At 38.4% G+C, this 17,766-nt stretch overlaps 1 protein-coding gene across 2 annotated transcripts in view; it reads right to left on the bottom strand.

The window, feature by feature from the left end:
• The window catches only part of HS2ST1 (heparan sulfate 2-O-sulfotransferase 1), a 158,622-nt gene that overhangs the window by 42,935 nt on the left and 97,921 nt on the right, over window positions 1–17,766 (bottom strand). For both annotated transcript variants that reach the window (XM_040987393.1, XM_040987394.1), the window contains exon 2: window positions 586–824. In XM_040987393.1, the coding sequence (XP_040843327.1) occupies window positions 586–824 (239 nt within the window). The remainder of the gene's footprint in view (window positions 1–585; window positions 825–17,766) is intronic.

The raw sequence follows: 17,766 nt of genomic DNA, 5'->3' as shown, positions 1-17,766 counted from the left end.
GGAGTATCTAGGACTCCAATAAGGATATAACAGCATGTCCAGGGGGCAGCTCAACCTACTGTACCACAGTATCAGTCCCAAATGTAAGCTACTTAATCAGTATCTTTGCTATTAAGCTAAATGCTCAACTGAAGAATTTAGCAAGCAATATTATATCCAAGATAAAAGCTAGAATCCCTGCTCTGCAATAGTTTATGGCTAATATTTATATACATTACTAGTATATGAGTATAAGTACTCTTATCATAAGCTGAGATAATAAAGTTCTTAAAATAAAAGATTTTTCCAAAAGTACTTCATATTTTTAAAGGGATACTACATTTATACTTAATAATATCAATTTTTAATTTATTAATTCAATTACTTCATAAATATTTGAATACATACTATATGCAAGGGATGTGGAAAATACAGTGAATAGTGTAAAAATACACAAAAAGCTGATTAGAAGGGTCCAACTAAGACGCTTAGGATTTACTGAGATCCGTACACACACATCTTTAAAAACTGTTTATCCCCTTGAGATACAAAATATAAGTGAGGAGGTGTCAGAGAGCATTTGTGCAGCTCCTGAATGGCAAATACCTGATCTTGCAGTGACATCACTGGGTTATTTTTGGTAGTGTTGATGTGAAGGACATGGTACCTATTCTTTGCACATAGGTCATAGGCGATGTTGGTAAACGAGGTGCTTGCAGTTTTCGGAACTCTGTTGTAAATGATCACCATGTCTTCTTCCTCATCAAAGGTCGTATCTTGCCGAGGGCCATCCATTGTATGTCGCTGCTCAATTTCTCGAACCTCATGTCTTGCAATTGCCCTTTCTGCAAAGAAAAACACAAAAAACAAACAAACCGTGAATCAAGTTTGTAATGACACTATAAGGAAGTTATGAGCCCTGAAGGTTGAGCCATGAAGAAAGAGAACTAAAAAAGAGAACAAAAGCAAAACGTTATGAAGGCAGGCACACAAAAAATATGACAGAATGGCTTGAGTTTCAAGAAGACCAATTCAGTTGACTCTACCACAACTTAGGCATAGAATTTAGTTTTCCCAGTCAAGAGCTGGGTAAGAACATGGGAAAAAATGCTATAAAGAGCAAAGCTTCAGAATTACTTTTTACAGCATAATACAGATGAACATCAGGAACAAAAAAATAGAGTCAAGTTTAGAATATTACAGACCAAAAAGCACTATAGTACAGTTCAAAAGTCACTTTACATTCTAATAGAATTCCTACAGCCTGAATTCATTCTCAAACACAGACAGATGGCAAGGAATATTAAAACTCCCTGTAAAAAATGCACATAGGAAATAAATCACTTTTATAATTCAACCAAAGATTCTGAAATTTATTTCAGTTACTCCCTGGTTTATCAAAATTTAACAGAGGAAATGATTACAAATACTAAGATGATTTTAGGTTGAAAGAACAGAAACACTCAACAAAACCTTTTCCTTTTGGTGTTGCATGTAGGTCTTGATTCTATTCCTTAAGCTACATGGTTCCTGAAATTCAAATCACTGGCTACCATGCAGGCTGAACAGCAATCACACTTGGCTTTCTTCTACTTAAAGCATATTTACATTTACAGTTTCATTTATTCATTTTTTATTTTTCATGATATAGTTCCACAGGCTCAGGGATTTCCCCTTCCACCCTCCTCATTCCCCATTCTTATTTTCCCATATTCCCTTTAAACAATCACAAGTCCATCATCCTGCTATCTAAGGCATTATGACATCTTCAGTAGAAAGCCCAGCATCCTACTGTCAACATATATTTAACAGTTTCATTGGAAGTCCATCTTTTATTTGGGGTAGAGATGTATACTGCCATGTATCTTCACTTCCCCATATGCTAGCCTCCATTACACATTCCTGTAGATGAATATATGTGTATGTGTTTTGCATGAAGGTTGCCTTATATTAGGGAAAACATAAATATTTGTCCTTGAGGGATTGGCTTCTTCTACTGAGCATAATGGTCTGAAGATGGTCTATTCTGTTACAAATGGTAGAATTTCATTCTTTTTAATGGCTGAGCAATAGTCCATAGAATAGATGTACCACATTTTCTTTATGTATCACATTTCTCCTCTTCTGACAGGTACTTGTGTTGTTTCCATCCATGTCTTTTCTACTGTAGATTGTGCTGCTGTAAATACAGAATTACAGATCACTTCCTCATATGCAGATTTCATTTCCTTTGGATATATTTCCAGGAGTGGGATAGCTGGGTCATATGGTAGATCAATTTTGTTGTCTTAGCACACTCCATACTGATTTCCATAGTGGCTGTACTAGCCTACATTTCCACCAACAGTGAAGAAGGGTACCTTTCTCTGCACATTGATACCAGCAGGTGTTAGTAGATTTCTGAATGTGGGTCAGTCTCACTGGAGTTAGGTGGAATCTCAATATGGTTTTTATTTGCATTTTTCTGATAGCTAGGGAGCCTTAGCATTTCTTCATATGTCTATTAGCCATGAGAATTTGTCCAGTATTTACAAAAAGCTTCAGAAGCTCAGCAATAGCAAACAACTCTGAGTTGAGGTGAAGATAATGAGCAGGTATTTTTTTTCCAAAGGAATTTTTAAAGAGTTTTATTTACTTATTTATTAATTTGAAAGGCAGAGTGACAGAGAGAGAGAAGGGAAGAAGGAGAGATCCTCCATTTCTTGGTTCACTCACCAAACAGCTGCAACAGCCAGGAATGGGTCAGGCTGAGGCCAAAGCCAACTTCATCTGTATTTCCCACATGGGTGTCACGGCGCGCACACACACACACACACACACACCTGGGCCATTATCTCCTGACTTCTGAGGCATATTTATTGGGAGTTGGAGCAGATGAGAAGCAGCTAAGAGTTGAACTGGCACTCTGATACCAGATACTGGTGGGATGCTGGTGCCATAAACAGTGGCTTCATTTTTACTGCACCACAACCCAAGGCCTGTGAACTACATTTTATTTTTTTATTCTTTAAGGAATAAGAAGGCAAAAAGAAAGGGAAGGGAGGGGGAAACAGCACGCAAGAACAGAAGGGAAGATTAAATTACTCTGTACAAGATAGGTATTCACACATGGAGTGTTTCCTCCTACCACCAGATCTTTGTGAAAGCTGCCTCATCTACCTCAAACTGCCACTCTACTTTCAACCCCTCAACCTTCACTTACCAAGGAAGAATCACGTGACTTCCCTAAGTCAGATCACTTCTGACAGAGTTAAGACAGAGAGGGAGCAGTCAGGGAGGGGGTTTGGAGGGAGACAGAGAGAAAAGAGAAAAAATGGGAGGGAAAAAAGAGAAACAGGAAGAGAAAGAAAAAAGAGAACAAATCTTCCACCCACTGATTCATTTCCAAATGGCTGCAAAGCCTGCCTTGTCTGAGTCAGGCCAAAGCCAGGAGCTTCATCCAGGCCTCCCATCTGGTACAGAGGCCAAAGCATTTGGGCAATCTTCCACTGCTTTCCCAAGCACAGTACCAGGAAGCTGGACTGGAAATGGAGTAGCTGGGATTTGAACCAGTGCCTATATGGGATGCTGGCATTGCTGGTCGCAACTTAACCCTCTGTGTCATAACACTGGCCCCCAGGTCACCTTTTAAAAAATAAATATATGTATCTAAATTACAGTATATCTCACATGTTTGTCATAATTGAAATTTATACAATATATGGTTATTAGTATACTGTCCTCCTAAAATATTGACAATTTAATAGTGACATAAAGCAATATAATTACAGAAACACGTTTAGGCTTCAAATATTGTCAGAACATTCATCTTAAAGTCTGGTTTGGAAGATACAATTTTCAGTTAAAGAGAATACATTCTTAGCTGAGAATCTGTTTCAGAAGATTTGAATTAGAAGATCCATGCCTGCTGCATACCAACAGCAGGTTTTGCGTAACAGGGCAGATTCACATATGAAATAATAGATATACAAATGTGCTACTTATTTATTTAGAAATGCACACAACCCTCTTTTTTAAAATGGGAATGGGAACTATAATGAGATTAACATTGATCACATCAATGGGCTACTTGGGACATCTGAGAGATGTATGTACATAACAGGGCAGGTAGTTCTGAACAACAAAGGAGCAATCTGAAGACAAAAAACAATGCAGCTGCCTAGAGAATTGAGAATCTGTGGTAAGGAGAAAGATCCTGGGTATCTTAAAAAAAAACACCAGTATTTAAAAGGCAAAAGAGGAAAACAAACAAAAAGGAGTGAACAGAGACTTTTAAGAAGCACACACTAGGAGCTGTCTGTGTGGTGAAGCAAGTTAAGCCGATACCTACAACAGCACCCCGTGAGAACTGATTTGAATTTCAGTTACTCTACTTCTGACACAGGTTTTCTGAATTGCCTGGAAAAGCCCAGAATATGGCCCAAGTGCTTGGGTCCTTGCTAGCCATGAGGGAGACCCAGCTGAAGTGCTTGTCTCCTGGCTTCCACCAAGCCCAATCTTGGATGCTGAGCCATTTGGGGCAAAGAAGCAACAGAATGAGGTTCTCAATGGCTCTCTCTAGCTCTGCCTTTCAAACATATAAATCTTTTTTTTTTTTTAAGATTTATATTTTATTGGAAAGATTTACACAGAGGAGAGACAGAAAGATCTTTCATCTGCTCGTTCACTCCTCAAGTGACTGCAACGGCTAGAGCTGAGCTGATCTGAAGTCAGAAGCCAGGAGCCAGGAGCCAGGAGCCAGGAGCCAGGAGTTTGTTCTGGATCTCACACATGGGCGCGAGGTCTCAAGGCTTTGGGCCATCCTCCACTGCTCTCCCAGGGTACAAGCAAGGCAAGGACTTTAGCAACCAGGCTACTGTGCTGAGCCCTCAAATACATAAATCTTTAAAAGGTGATTTAGTAGTGTGTGGGCTTTTTATTTTTTAAGGAAATTAAAAATCTGACCATGAAACTAACATGAAATCACATTTTAAAACTAATAAATAAAATCATCTATGTAACAACTCTTGATTTATTATGTGAATTAAATAAACTACACATTTCATACAATTTAACAACTATAAATTATAAAGGGTGCAAAATTGGAATAATTAATTTTCTCACTCAATTTGTTTATATGCATTTTTTATTTTTTAAATTTTTGCCTTGCTGAAATATACAGAACAACTATTAATGCAGTGTTGGGCCTAAAATTATTAAAATAGTAAAATTAAGTAGATAATTATTTATTATTCATCAAATAAAATATAAGCTGAATAATACTGTAACTACTATTGTGATGATAAATTTCTCTTCTCTTATGACAATACTTAAAACTAGTGACAGTTTGCAATACGGTCATGTTCTTTGCTTACTCCATAAGTAGCATTCAGTGCAGCAAGTACAGTTTCTGAGGCTCTGTGAAGCCGCTGGGGGAGGTCTATTAGTTACAGTACATTTGCAGTGCACTTAAGAGAAGGTAGGCAGTATACTTAAAACACTTATGATACATTTAGATGTAATACTTCTTCATATTTGAGTAATAAATTACAGAGTACCTGTTATACAAGCTATTTCATAAAACCATAAAATGTATAGCTGCAATCTGAGAGTCGTGAAATTGCAAGCAGGCCTGGCACCCCGGTGCTGCTGTTTCCCACACTAAATACAATGACCGCCAGAGCAATGCAACTGCTTCTCCAGGGCTCCTGCATAAGGTGGCACGTATCCAAGACTGATGGCCCCTGCCATGTAGCATATCCAAGTCTTCCAAGAGGCCAGCAAAACCAGCATAAAGAGATTCATAACTGGTAAAGAAATCACAAATAAAAGGCAAAAGAAATAATAATTTTATAAAGACAACACAGAAACTGGCAACAAAAACATTAAGACTCCAGTAGATAATTTTAAGTGGATTATAAACCATATGCATTTAATGTGGCAGAGTGAAAACACACATTTGTGAGGGACTTGTAATGATTTTTTTCAGGGACTCTTTCAAAATTATGATGAGAAAATATGGACTGTTCTGTTGGAAAAGTCAGCTCCTCTATTTTAGGGCTTTCTTGGGGAGCCCAATCAGAGGCAAGTGAGCCCATGGCACCAAAGTAGCTACCTCTAACATGAAAATGGCTCCCTGGACATTGAAGCCTGATTGCAACTTGCCTACAGGCATCAACAAGTTGAAAAAATGAAAAGGGGGGCGGGTGGGTATTCATAAGCAAAGAGCAAAGGCAAAGAGAAACTGAGGGGAAACCAACAGTGTCCATCAAAAAACTGTCCAACGGTGAGGTGCCTTAGATGAAATTGAATAGTCAGAACTTCCTGGCAAGTATGCTGATTGTACAGCTACATAAACCGGGTAGGGTCATGGTATGAGGGAAAGTGGGTCAGACTAATGTTTCAATTTTTTTTTCTCTTTCTCTCCGGTGTCTACAACAGGGAAGGGGGACCACTCCTTACTATCAAACTACATCAGCACCAGGGTATGAGGCAAGGTCTCTTGATGAGCCCTTTGAGACCCAATGTGGGGAAGAGTGTTCTGAGGATGTTACTGGAGTGGTTTTGATACTTCTGATATATTGTTAACTTCATTGCAGGGTTTGAGAGAATTATTCTATGGTTTAATATGTTGTCCAGGTCCACCTTGATCTATCTACACATCTAGATGTTGCTTCAAAGCCTGGCCAGGACAGTTGTTCAACCTGGTCTGCCTTCCATCCTTTGATGAGGTACTCAACATCCTCTTTTGGCTGAGATGAGCTGGCTATCATGTCTTGTCTGCAAATGGTATGTTCTCCATTGCATGGGCATCAGCAACTGAGGCCCAATCTAGACACTTGTTCTCCAAGGCTGGATCATGTATCTTGTGATTTTGAGTCCAATGGCCTAGTGGGGAACTCTCTCATGAAACCTCACCTGGGAGTCCTCAGACTTGACTTTTGTGTGTACCAGCTAGTATAGTGTCAGGTTTGGTCCACCACCCAACACACACACTGGTGGATGTAGCTGCTTGTCAGTTCCATCCTAATCAGAAACCCACTTGGACATGTATCCCTCTTAACAATATTAACAAAAATTTTTAAGAAAGATCATCTGCAGGCCATTAATAATTTAAAAATAAGCCTGCTATGGATTTACTGAATTTTGAGTCCTACCTACAGCTGCCTTGGCAGGGTCAGAGCAAATGATTTAATGGATCTGATGTGGTCCATAGCCTGGATGTTCCCCACCCTGGCTCTAAGAGTTTGGAACCATTAAATCCCCAATCCTGGAGGATCCTTCACATTTCCTAGAAACAAAATTATGTTCATCCATGGTTTGACATGAAATCATGGAAGATCTGGATTGACTTCCAGGCTCCCCAATATTGGCTTTGTTGTTACAACCAAGGTGAAGCAGTGGCCTGGATCACTCTCACTATGATACATAAAAAAATTTTTAAATGCAATTAAATCTCCATCAAAATGAATGAAAATGAAGTTGATTAAAATTGTAGGACAGGCGTCCTGCTGGTCTGTTTGATTTGACCAGGAGCAGAGACAGAGCAGCAGGTCCCCAATGGGCAGTGCAAGAATAGCGTGTATTTCACAACCCATTCCACCCCCTAGAGCTGTATCGGGCACCATTTTGATTAAAGAGACAAGGGCTATGGGGCAGGACTGCACATGTACTGACCTGGAAGCGAACTCATTTCTGGCTGAGTGAACTGCAACAACGTGGCATCCTATAGGTTCTACCCAAGACAACTCCGGGTAGCCATAAGATCTGATGACCAGCAGATTAAGAACCCAAATAGTGTTGCATTGGGTGCCATTTTGTACACTGTGGCAAGGGCTTTGAGACTATGGAGACAGCACTGAGCTGCGCATGTGCTAAACTCCGCGAGAACTTGTTGAGTTCTATGCATTGCACTGGTCTCACAGAAAATAATACCAACTATGGCATTGTAGGAGTCAAAATAGGTCCATGTGGCCCTCAGACCTAACAGCCAACAGGTCCCAACAAGATCAGCACCACCAACAACCTAGCTATAGGACAGCTGGTGTCTCCCTAATCCTGGGACCTACCCCAACCAGGAAGTGGGAAAAAGGTTTTAGAGACAACAGTGCTGTCTCAGCCTGGTATCATAGGAGGTAGAGACTGGTGAGCCAGGAGCTGGGGCTATGGAAACCATGGTGGAGATCTAACATAAGAACCTAGACCTGGAACTCACTGAAGGAAGTGGCACAACTGACTGCAAACAAAGAACCATGTACGAACCACAATAAGTAAAATTGAATTGTGGACCTGTGGGTGACACAGCTTAGAAACCTGCCCCAAGGAGAAGACTCTACTAACCAGAAGTACAACAACCAACCACAAAAGAAGAGACAGAGGCACAATTAATATTACTGAAGACTCCCCTGCAAAGGAGCAAAACCTTTTGCCAATCTCAGAGTTCACTGAGGAAGACATAGAGAAAATGGGTGATACAGAATTCAAAACACTTGCTACAAAACTTCTTATTAACGAGAAGCATGTAAAGCAGGAATTCAAGGAATTTAAGGAATATGTCACACTGGAAATGAATCAAATGAAAGCTGATATATGAAGAATACATTGGAAGAAATTAAACGTACAGTGGAGAGTCTCCAAAATAGAATGAAGCAAGCAGAAGAAAGAATTTCAGAATTGGAAGATATTTCCTGTCACCAGAAGGAAACAAACAAACAAAAAAAAGCTGGAAGCAGAGATGGATCAGGCCAAAAAAAGTATTCAAGAATTCAAAGACACTATCAGAAGGCCAAATATAAGAGTTACGGGAGTTGCAGAAAGTGCAGAAAAGAAGTTGGACTTACAAATGTATTTAATGAAATAATCAAGGAAAATTTCCCTAATCTAGAAAGAATTGGGAAACAACATCCATGAGGGGCACAGAACTCCCGCTAGGACTCCAAAAGCGATCTTCACCACGACATATGATCATCAAGCTCTTTTCAAACATAAGGAAAAGATTCTGAAATGTGCACGTGAAAAAAATCAACTGAATATAAAGAAATGTCAATTAAACTCACAGCAGACCTCTCACAGGAAACTCTACAGGCAAGAAGAGAATGGAGCAACATATTCCAGATTCTAAAACAAAAAAAATTGTCGGCCCAGGATAACGTACACAACAAGGCCTTCCTTTGTCTTTGAAAATGAAATAAAATTCTTCCACAACAAAGAAAAGTGAAATGAATATGTCTCTTCTAGACCTGCCCTAAAAAGGATACTTAGAAATGTTCTCTTGACAGAGAAGAGGAATAGCACCCACCACATCCAAAGACAAATGTGAAGAACATCCCAGTGAAATAACAGAAGACTAAATCAATGAACAACCCACTGATGAAATCAAAGGCAAAATTACCACCTATTTATATTAACCCTGAATGTAAATGGGTTAAACTCATCAAGGAAATGTCATAGATGAGTAGACTGGATTAAAAAACAAAACCCATGATTTTTGTTGCCTACAGGAGACACATATCACAACAAAGATCAGCAGAAACTGTATATCTCACTTTTTAAAAATGTTCTTTGTTTCATCTCTTCAAAAACACTTTCTTCTGATTAAATTCTTCAATGACTCATAGACCATACAGTAACATCATTTTCTTCAAGAAGGTTCCTGACTTTTTCATTTCTTCAGTGACACATTAGTCATTCAGTAGAATGTTATTTCACTTCATGGTGTTGTTAAGTTTTTTCTTCCTGTTGTTGATTATGTTTTGTGGCTTTTCATTTAAGGGGAGGTATAGTAATTGTGTAATGGAGACTGTCATATATTTAGATTTGAAGATAAAATGCAGTTTGCATCTCTACTTCCAGACAAAGATGGACTTCCAATAAAACTGTTAACTATATCTTTTTTTAAACTATGTCTTGATAATAGGATGCTGAACTGTGCCATTGTCTATGCCCACAATGATGTATATATGACTATACATTAAGAACTATCCTATAGTAATGATATAGAGGAACTCAGCGAAGGGGGAAGGAACTGGGGAGGGGATAAGGGAAATCCCAGGACCTATGGAAATATATCATATAATTATACTAATAAAAAGAAATAAAATTTAAAAAAAATTGTGGGACAGGGATTAGAATTGTGATGTGACCAGGGACACCACCACCTGTAACACCAGCATCCCATATGGTGCTGGTTCAAGTCCTGACTGTTCCACTTCAAATCTAGGTCCCTGCTTATGGTCTGGGAAAGCAGCAGAAGACAGCCAAATGCTGGGACTGCTATACCTTTTTGTGAGAGCTAGACAAAGCTTAGGATCCTGGCTTTGGTCTTGCTCAGTCCTAACCGCTGTGGCCACTTGGGAAGTTCAACAAAGTGTATTTCGAAATGCATACATCATTTTCTTCATTCTACATGGTTTTTTTTTCATGAACTACTGAAGATTTTTCCCATAGCTGGATTTAAACATTTTTACAGTGATTTTCATGATCTCTTTGAACTACCCTCATATATCTGTATAACCAAGTCTGCACATAAATATTACCCTTAACATATATGAAAATGTATAACAAAATAAAAATAGAATACGGAAAACACATCAATTAGTAATTATACAATATTCTAAATTCCATGAGTGAGCAATAGAGAAAAAAGTAACATGTAATTGGGCCTGGCACAGTGACTTGATTGGCTGATCACCCCACTTAAAGCTCTGGGATTGCACATGGGTACTGGTGTCTCAGCTCCATTTCTCTAAGGTCACTGCTTGTGGCAGCTCCCTGCTTACAGCCTAAAAAAGGAGTAGAGGATGGCTCCAAGCTTGAGATCCTGCATCCATATGGGTGTCCTGAAAGAAGCTCCTGGGTACAGACTGGCTCAACTCCAACCACTACAGTCACTTGGTCAGTGAACTAGTGGATGGGAGAGCTTTCCCTCTGGGTCTCCTTCTGTTTGTAGATCTGCCTTTATAATAAAGATAAATAATTTTTAAAATGCAATGGTTTTCTTCATTTGTGGGTTACCACAAAGGGTATAATGAGGTTTTGTGTAGGTTTAATTAAGTCTTAAATGGATAATGTAGGTACAGATGTGAGACCTCATATTCAAATGTCTTTCGTGCAGACAACTTCCAATCTGTCTTGATTTCACTGTATCTAATGCAATATGCAGGGGGCAAGGTCATGGTCAGATCTGTTGGCATCCATCTTTTGAGGATAGCAATGTGTCAGCATTTCTGGTACAAGATTCCTCACATATAACAATAGTCTACTCAACTTGCCTCTACCTGTCAAAAATGCCTGTGCCAAGTACCTATTTTTGAAATATAGAATACAGTAGTTAAATATCATAGGTGAGCTGTCTTCAAGACTTCATTTTCATATATCTCAGTCACTTGAAATGAATGTTGTAATAAACAACAGAATCAGGCCAACCTGCCTTTTCTTTTCCTGGGCTTATCAAGAGATTACACATCTCAAAATAATTTTACCTTTCTATAAAATTCTCAAAGGAACTGTTCCTAATTTTAAATTTTCATCTTTACAAAACTGAATAAATGTCACTGTATCAAACCTTGTGAGAACAAAATACTTCTGGATCCAACAGTTACGGTCAGAGGATTGAAACTCACAGAATGTGTATTACACAAACTGAGCCTTGAACGAATAGGGTTGGCTTTCAAAATGTGGAGATAGCTCACTGGAGAAGGCATGAAGGCATATGTATTAGCAAAGGTGATATGTGACAAATACATTGTTATATAATTATGGAATGATTTAACAACAGTAGTGTGAAGCAGCTGCAAAAACACCTATAGAAATTTTAGACTAGGCTGATAAACATATAATCATCACAGTAACAAACCGCTTCCACTTGGGCACTTACTATGGACTAAGAACAATATTCTATGTTTAAATGTAGCTTATTTAATTTACTTCTTACAATAACTCTAGCTGTGGTAGTATTATGGAATTTTAAACAAAGGAAAATTAGAGTTGCTAGGAATAAAGTCAGAATACAATCAATCAAAACATAGTAATTACTATCTTAAATCACAAAAATAAACAGTTGATAAGAATTTTTTTAAATTAATATGGGGATATCACATGCCATTTCAGGCACAAACTAAAAAGCAGAGCACCTTCAGAATAGGAATGAGATAGATGGATGGATGGCCATGTTGGTGATGGGCGTGAGCTAGCAGATGAGTAAACACTTACTTTAAAAAAAAATTAAGAAAACCAACGCATTGACAATGGAGCAGAGAAATGAACACAAAACTTAAAGTCTTGTAATATGTTACAAGTGAAAATAAACAAGCCTTCTCCCTAGAGTATTACTGCCAAAGACAAGCTAGACTGTGGCTCAGAGATAGAATGAGCTTCCAAATCATTAACAGTGTAAGTAAAGCTTGGTTTAAGAGGCCCACCTCTCACACAGAGTACCAGACTTGATTCTGGTTCTAGCTCCTGGCCCAGTTCTCTGCTGACACAGATTCTGGGAAGCAGCAGTGACCATTCAAGAGACTGAGGATGTGGATCCCATTTCTTATTCTGGGTTTTGGCCCTGACCCAGCCCACACCAATGCTCGGGTGTGGGGAGTCAATCAACAGACAGAAGCTATGTACCTCCGAAGTAATTTTTTAAGGTAGTTTAGTGAGTGGTAGACTACCAGTCTCTAGAAACAGTCAAATAAACACTATACAAGGTCTGCAAAGAACACGACACAAAGTATTTCTGCATTGATAAGAATAGGGGGACCTCCGGAGTATAGAATTACCAAATTCTACAAATCTGTGATATCAAATTCTCTTTGATGGTACAGATGTAGCTTCCAAAGACCCCATTCTTCCACTCAAAAGAGGAAAAATGGAAATAAAGACAGAAGCAGACCAATCACAACTCAGCAGGAACAGAGGAATAGCATGTTTAGATTATTCCCCACTTTTTTTTTTATGATACTCAAAATTTTTCTATCTAAAGCTTAAGAAGCAGAAACAACGAACCTCTTAGGATTAATGTAAAAATCCAAGGACCTGAGCACTGCCATACTATATAATGGAACCTTGAGTGATGAGAATGTCATGACCATTTATAACCAAATTCTTTGCAATCAATGAATCACCTATGCTGTGAACATTTATTGAGAAACTATGCTAGTCCATGTTCTAGAGATTAATTTATGGTTGGAGAGTTTGGAGGTTCAGTATCAGAATAAAATTTATGCAAGATGCAACGGAGGTCACACAAATTGGATGGTTAGGAAAGAATTCACAGCAAGGGAGTGGGGTCTAAAACAGAAAGGAATGAATTTTCTGAGCTGGCAGGAAAGAAGCATTCTGCACACAGGAAAAACTACAAAGTCCTTAGATGCATGAAACTGGTGCCTTCAGGCCTGAAATGTAGTTCTCAGTGAGTTGGAATATGGAAGAAGGAATCAGGACACAGTAAAACATGAAGTACACAGCTAGGCAAAGGTTAGAGCACAGTGTCTTAACTACTGTACTGGAAATATGAACCTAATCCCACAAACCAGCAATTTTCAAACAGGCTCATAGAGTTGGAAAAAGTCTTTCCAGACAGTTGGGAATATGAGATAAAACTATATTAATGATTATATATTTTATAGCCATATTAATAAACACATACTGCTATAATAACCTATTTTTTGTGTCATCTAATAAATATTGGCTCATGGAGCTATACAGAATCTTGAAACATTAATGTATTTAATTATACAACATCTTCATTAATTCACTACCAATCTCACCAGAAAGGAACTGGATGGAAAGCTATGCTGCTCATAGTAGTACAAGGAATTTCTTTCAAATCTTTTAACAGGCAACCAATACTGCCAGATGTTTTCCCTTAAAGTGACAAGTTCACTTTGTTCACTTTTGAGAAAATGTCTGCCAAATACCCAACTCTCAATATTGTTGTCAGTTGTTCTGTCAAGTAAAAAATAGATGTTCACTGAAAAAAGTGATTTGTTCAGCTTGCATCTCAATCACACAACTGCTCTACCTTAAGACTACCATTGTATGCCATGATACAGAAATGCTTACTATCCTTTCTATTATGTGATAAAATATAAAAAGATAAATATTAAGTATTCAAGTTTAATAAAATTAATCACTTTTATTACTGTATAAAAGCCATTTTTTGGTGGTGGTAGGATAAAGAGGTAAAGAATACAGTGACAACTAGAGCAGTTTGGTATCACCGGTACTTTTGTACCATAAATGAAATATCAATCAATGGAAGTTGCAACCAACATTTCACAGAGTTATGAAAATAACTGTGAATTATTTCGTGAATCCACTTAAAAGGTGCTGAGGAGCTAGACTATGTAGACTAGATGCTGAAAACAATTTGTATAAATGGCAGAGAGCTACTTTTGGAGGTTTTAATAACAGCTCAATGGGAACTCCACAATGCAAGACTCCTTGAACCCTTATTTACAGTGATACCTTCTGCAGTGGAGTAGTACAGGCCTGAAGATCTAGTGAAGGTCCCAAAGGAAGTCACTTGCAATAAGACAGAAGCCTGGCACTAGCAGGAGATAAGGGGGTTAAAGCTCAGGTGAACAGTCTGGAAAAGGCTTAAGTGTTGTCTCCAGGCTTCTTTACTGAGAAGGAGGATGTGGCCACCCACCAACTGTGAGAATTAGGTAAGGAAGAACAAGCCAGGAGGAAGAAGAGTAAGAATTTAGGAGTTAGCCCTCCACACTGAAGTTCAAACTGAGAAATCATAAATACACAGGTGATCTGCTGAAGAGTTCACTTTCATGCTGGAATCTATTTCAAGCTTGTATAAGAATAAGATCTAAAGTCAAAAGATCTGGAAGGCAAGGTGGAGAAAGCGTCACAACAAAACAAATGGACAGCTGGCCATAGTGTGGCACCTGTTACCTTCCAGTTCTATGGACACACTTCAATTAGGGAAATATCAACTGCTATAGCACATAACATTTCAATTATTTATTTCAAAGAGATTTAATTTTGGCTCAAGTACCAAAATGAGTATTCCTGGCTAGCAAGTGTTTTATGGAATGATTCAAGGAATCAGGCTCCTTGCTTCTCATGACTTTGCTACTCTTCCCAGGTCCTCAAAGAATTTTCCATTCAGCTGGCAGACACAGGGAGATGGAGTGGCGAAAGCGCAACACTTTCCTAACTATCCTGGCACACAGGAATCATATGACCCTGTTTAGATGCAGAGGTGAGCAATTTAATCCTTGGCTGAGCAGTTGCTTCTTGGCAATAAGTACGAGATTCAGGAGGGAACATCTCAACAGTTGGTAAATAGTTGACCATCTTTTCACACAGGCACACCAAGTAGGTTCAAAAGAGATAAAGTGTAACATTAGTAGGGAGATAAGACAACTTCCTTCATTCCTAACTGAAACAAATGAGGGTACTTCAAAATGTTCATAGCAAAATGAAATTTAAAAAGTTTATTTTGGTAGAAAGAATTTGATGTCTGTGGTTAGTTGTTCCAAACTTTCTAAAGACCTCTCGACCTATGCGCAAATTTCAAACATTTTTGTATCAAAATAAACATTTCCTCAAACAACATTTTAAATTCCCCAAACGCCCTAACAGCTTGGGCTGGGCCAGGCTAAACCCAGGAGCCTGGAACTCAGTCTTGGTCTTCCACTTGGGTGAGAGACCCAGCTACCTGAGTGATCAACTGCTGCCTCACAGAATGCATGTTTGAAAGAAGCTGGAATACTCTACTATGGAATGTGGAGGTCAGGCGCAGTGTCTAAATGCTACATCAAACACCCACTCTTAAACTTAGCTTTATTCCATTTCCTGTGAACTTTTGAAAGTCCTCTCAGAGCATTATTCCTGACAACATGAGAACTCCAGTGTTTTCAAGCATTCCAAACAGCAAGGACAATGTTTGATTAGAATTGTTGCCTGATAGACAGGTAGTTAGTTGATGTATATTCAACAGTAACATAAATTATATAACAGTTTGTCCACAGGTATCATCTCTGATCAAGCATTTGGGACCAAGCAGACACATGAGAAGGCTAAGGGAATTCTACTTAGAACAAATAAAAACAAAAACCACAAACAAGACACCACTGAAAGATTTCCAGAAATATTAAAAAAGGCATTTACTGGAGAATCAATTTATTATCTATGAATGTATGGGGTCCAGATCAAATGAAAAATTAATGTAATTCCAATTCCAAACACATCATGGCAAGACACACATCTCGGAAGGAAGTTCTCAACTGAACGAAATCTAAGACTCTGAGATTGTCAACTTTGGGACTATAAACTCTGCTACCTATTAAATATGTCAAGACCACCAAAAACGAATATTGCAACATCACTGCAAGAACAAGTCTTTACCTATGAATGAACATTTTCTTTAGATGTCATGATCCACTTCCAAATATAAACATTCAATATACTTTAGCATATAGTTACAAGACATACATTCTCGCTTTAGATCTTAATGTTACAGTTCTGGAAAGTCTGTTGAAGATCTCATGAGTTCTGTAACTCAAAGCACATAGTTGTGCCTTATTACTATAACACATTTAATTACAATTAATCCCTACTGGCAGCTCTTTCCCCAAAGTAAAATCAAGATGTGATAATGTAGCAGATGTGAAGGCAAAAAGCAAATCATTCAAGAAAGACACTTTAAAATTGTTCTTAAAATACAAACACTGGCAGAAAAATACAATAGGAGTGACTCAATTATATGTAAGCTTTGTAATAGCACCACTATTCATTTTAATATTAAATTGGCAGAAAGATTCAGAGGTTTTCTTCCATTCTGAGTGGAAATTCAAACTGCCATTAAAATAGAAGTGCTTTGATTGCTGTAATAAATACCAAACCAAGAAGATTAAAGCAGTTTCAAAAATCAAGAAAGAAATGCCAGCACTGTCTACAAAGCCAAATTATTTTCACACTTCAACAACTGCACCTGGTGCTCTATTCACTACTAAGCTAAAAGAATAAGGAGAACTTAGGACTTAATTCCGGTTGGGTTAAAGATCATTATCTAAACCCTAATAGAGCAGCTGTTTAAAAATTAAAATTGGTGATGCTGTAAACTTAATATTATTTCACCAGTTTGATATGCATCATTATTTTATAGCAGTGGCTTTCAACTTGAACACACTAGAATCACTTGGAATGTTTGTTAAAATAGTGTCCTGGGCCTGGAGCAGTGGCCTAGCAGCTAAAGCCGTCGTCTTGAATGTGCTGGGAACCTATATTGGCGCTGCTTCTAATTCCAGCAGCCCCCTTTCCCATCCAGCTCCCTGCATGTGGCCTGGGAAAGCAGTTGAGGATGGCCCAAAGCCTTGGGGCCCTGCACCCACATGGGAGACCTGGAGGAAGTTCCTGGCTCCTGGCTTTGGATCGGTGCAGCACTGGCCGTTGTAGTCACTTGGGGAGTGAATCATGGGATGAAAGATCTTCCTCTGTGTCATTCCTCCTCTCTGTATATCTGCCTTTCCAATAAAAATAAATAAATCTTTAAAAAAATACAGCGTTTCCTGCTATCATACCCTCCCTAGTTACTAATCTGGAGCCTAAGAATTTGCAATATAAAATTGCCAGTTGCTCTGATATGAGTCTAGGTAAACTTTGAGAATCAATGTTATAGAGAATATCATTATTGATGTTTGTAGGACAGATAAGGAACATTTTCCTTTTCTATGCAACTAATTCACTGGTCCCCATTATTTTGGAATTTGTGGCAATTTCAGAGACAGCTTGTATCTGTATAAAAAAACTGGTTACTTTAGGGTGTAAATTAATTGTGAGGGTCTTCTGGTCAAG

Source organism: Ochotona curzoniae, unplaced genomic scaffold, assembly GCF_017591425.1.
Source record: "Ochotona curzoniae isolate NIBS_2020 unplaced genomic scaffold, NIBS_Ocur_1.0 contig_4612, whole genome shotgun sequence".
NCBI classification, from domain to species: domain Eukaryota; kingdom Metazoa; phylum Chordata; class Mammalia; order Lagomorpha; family Ochotonidae; genus Ochotona; species Ochotona curzoniae.
The sequence above is the reverse complement of the archived record's forward strand: the minus strand, read 5'-3'. Positions and strand labels throughout refer to the sequence as shown.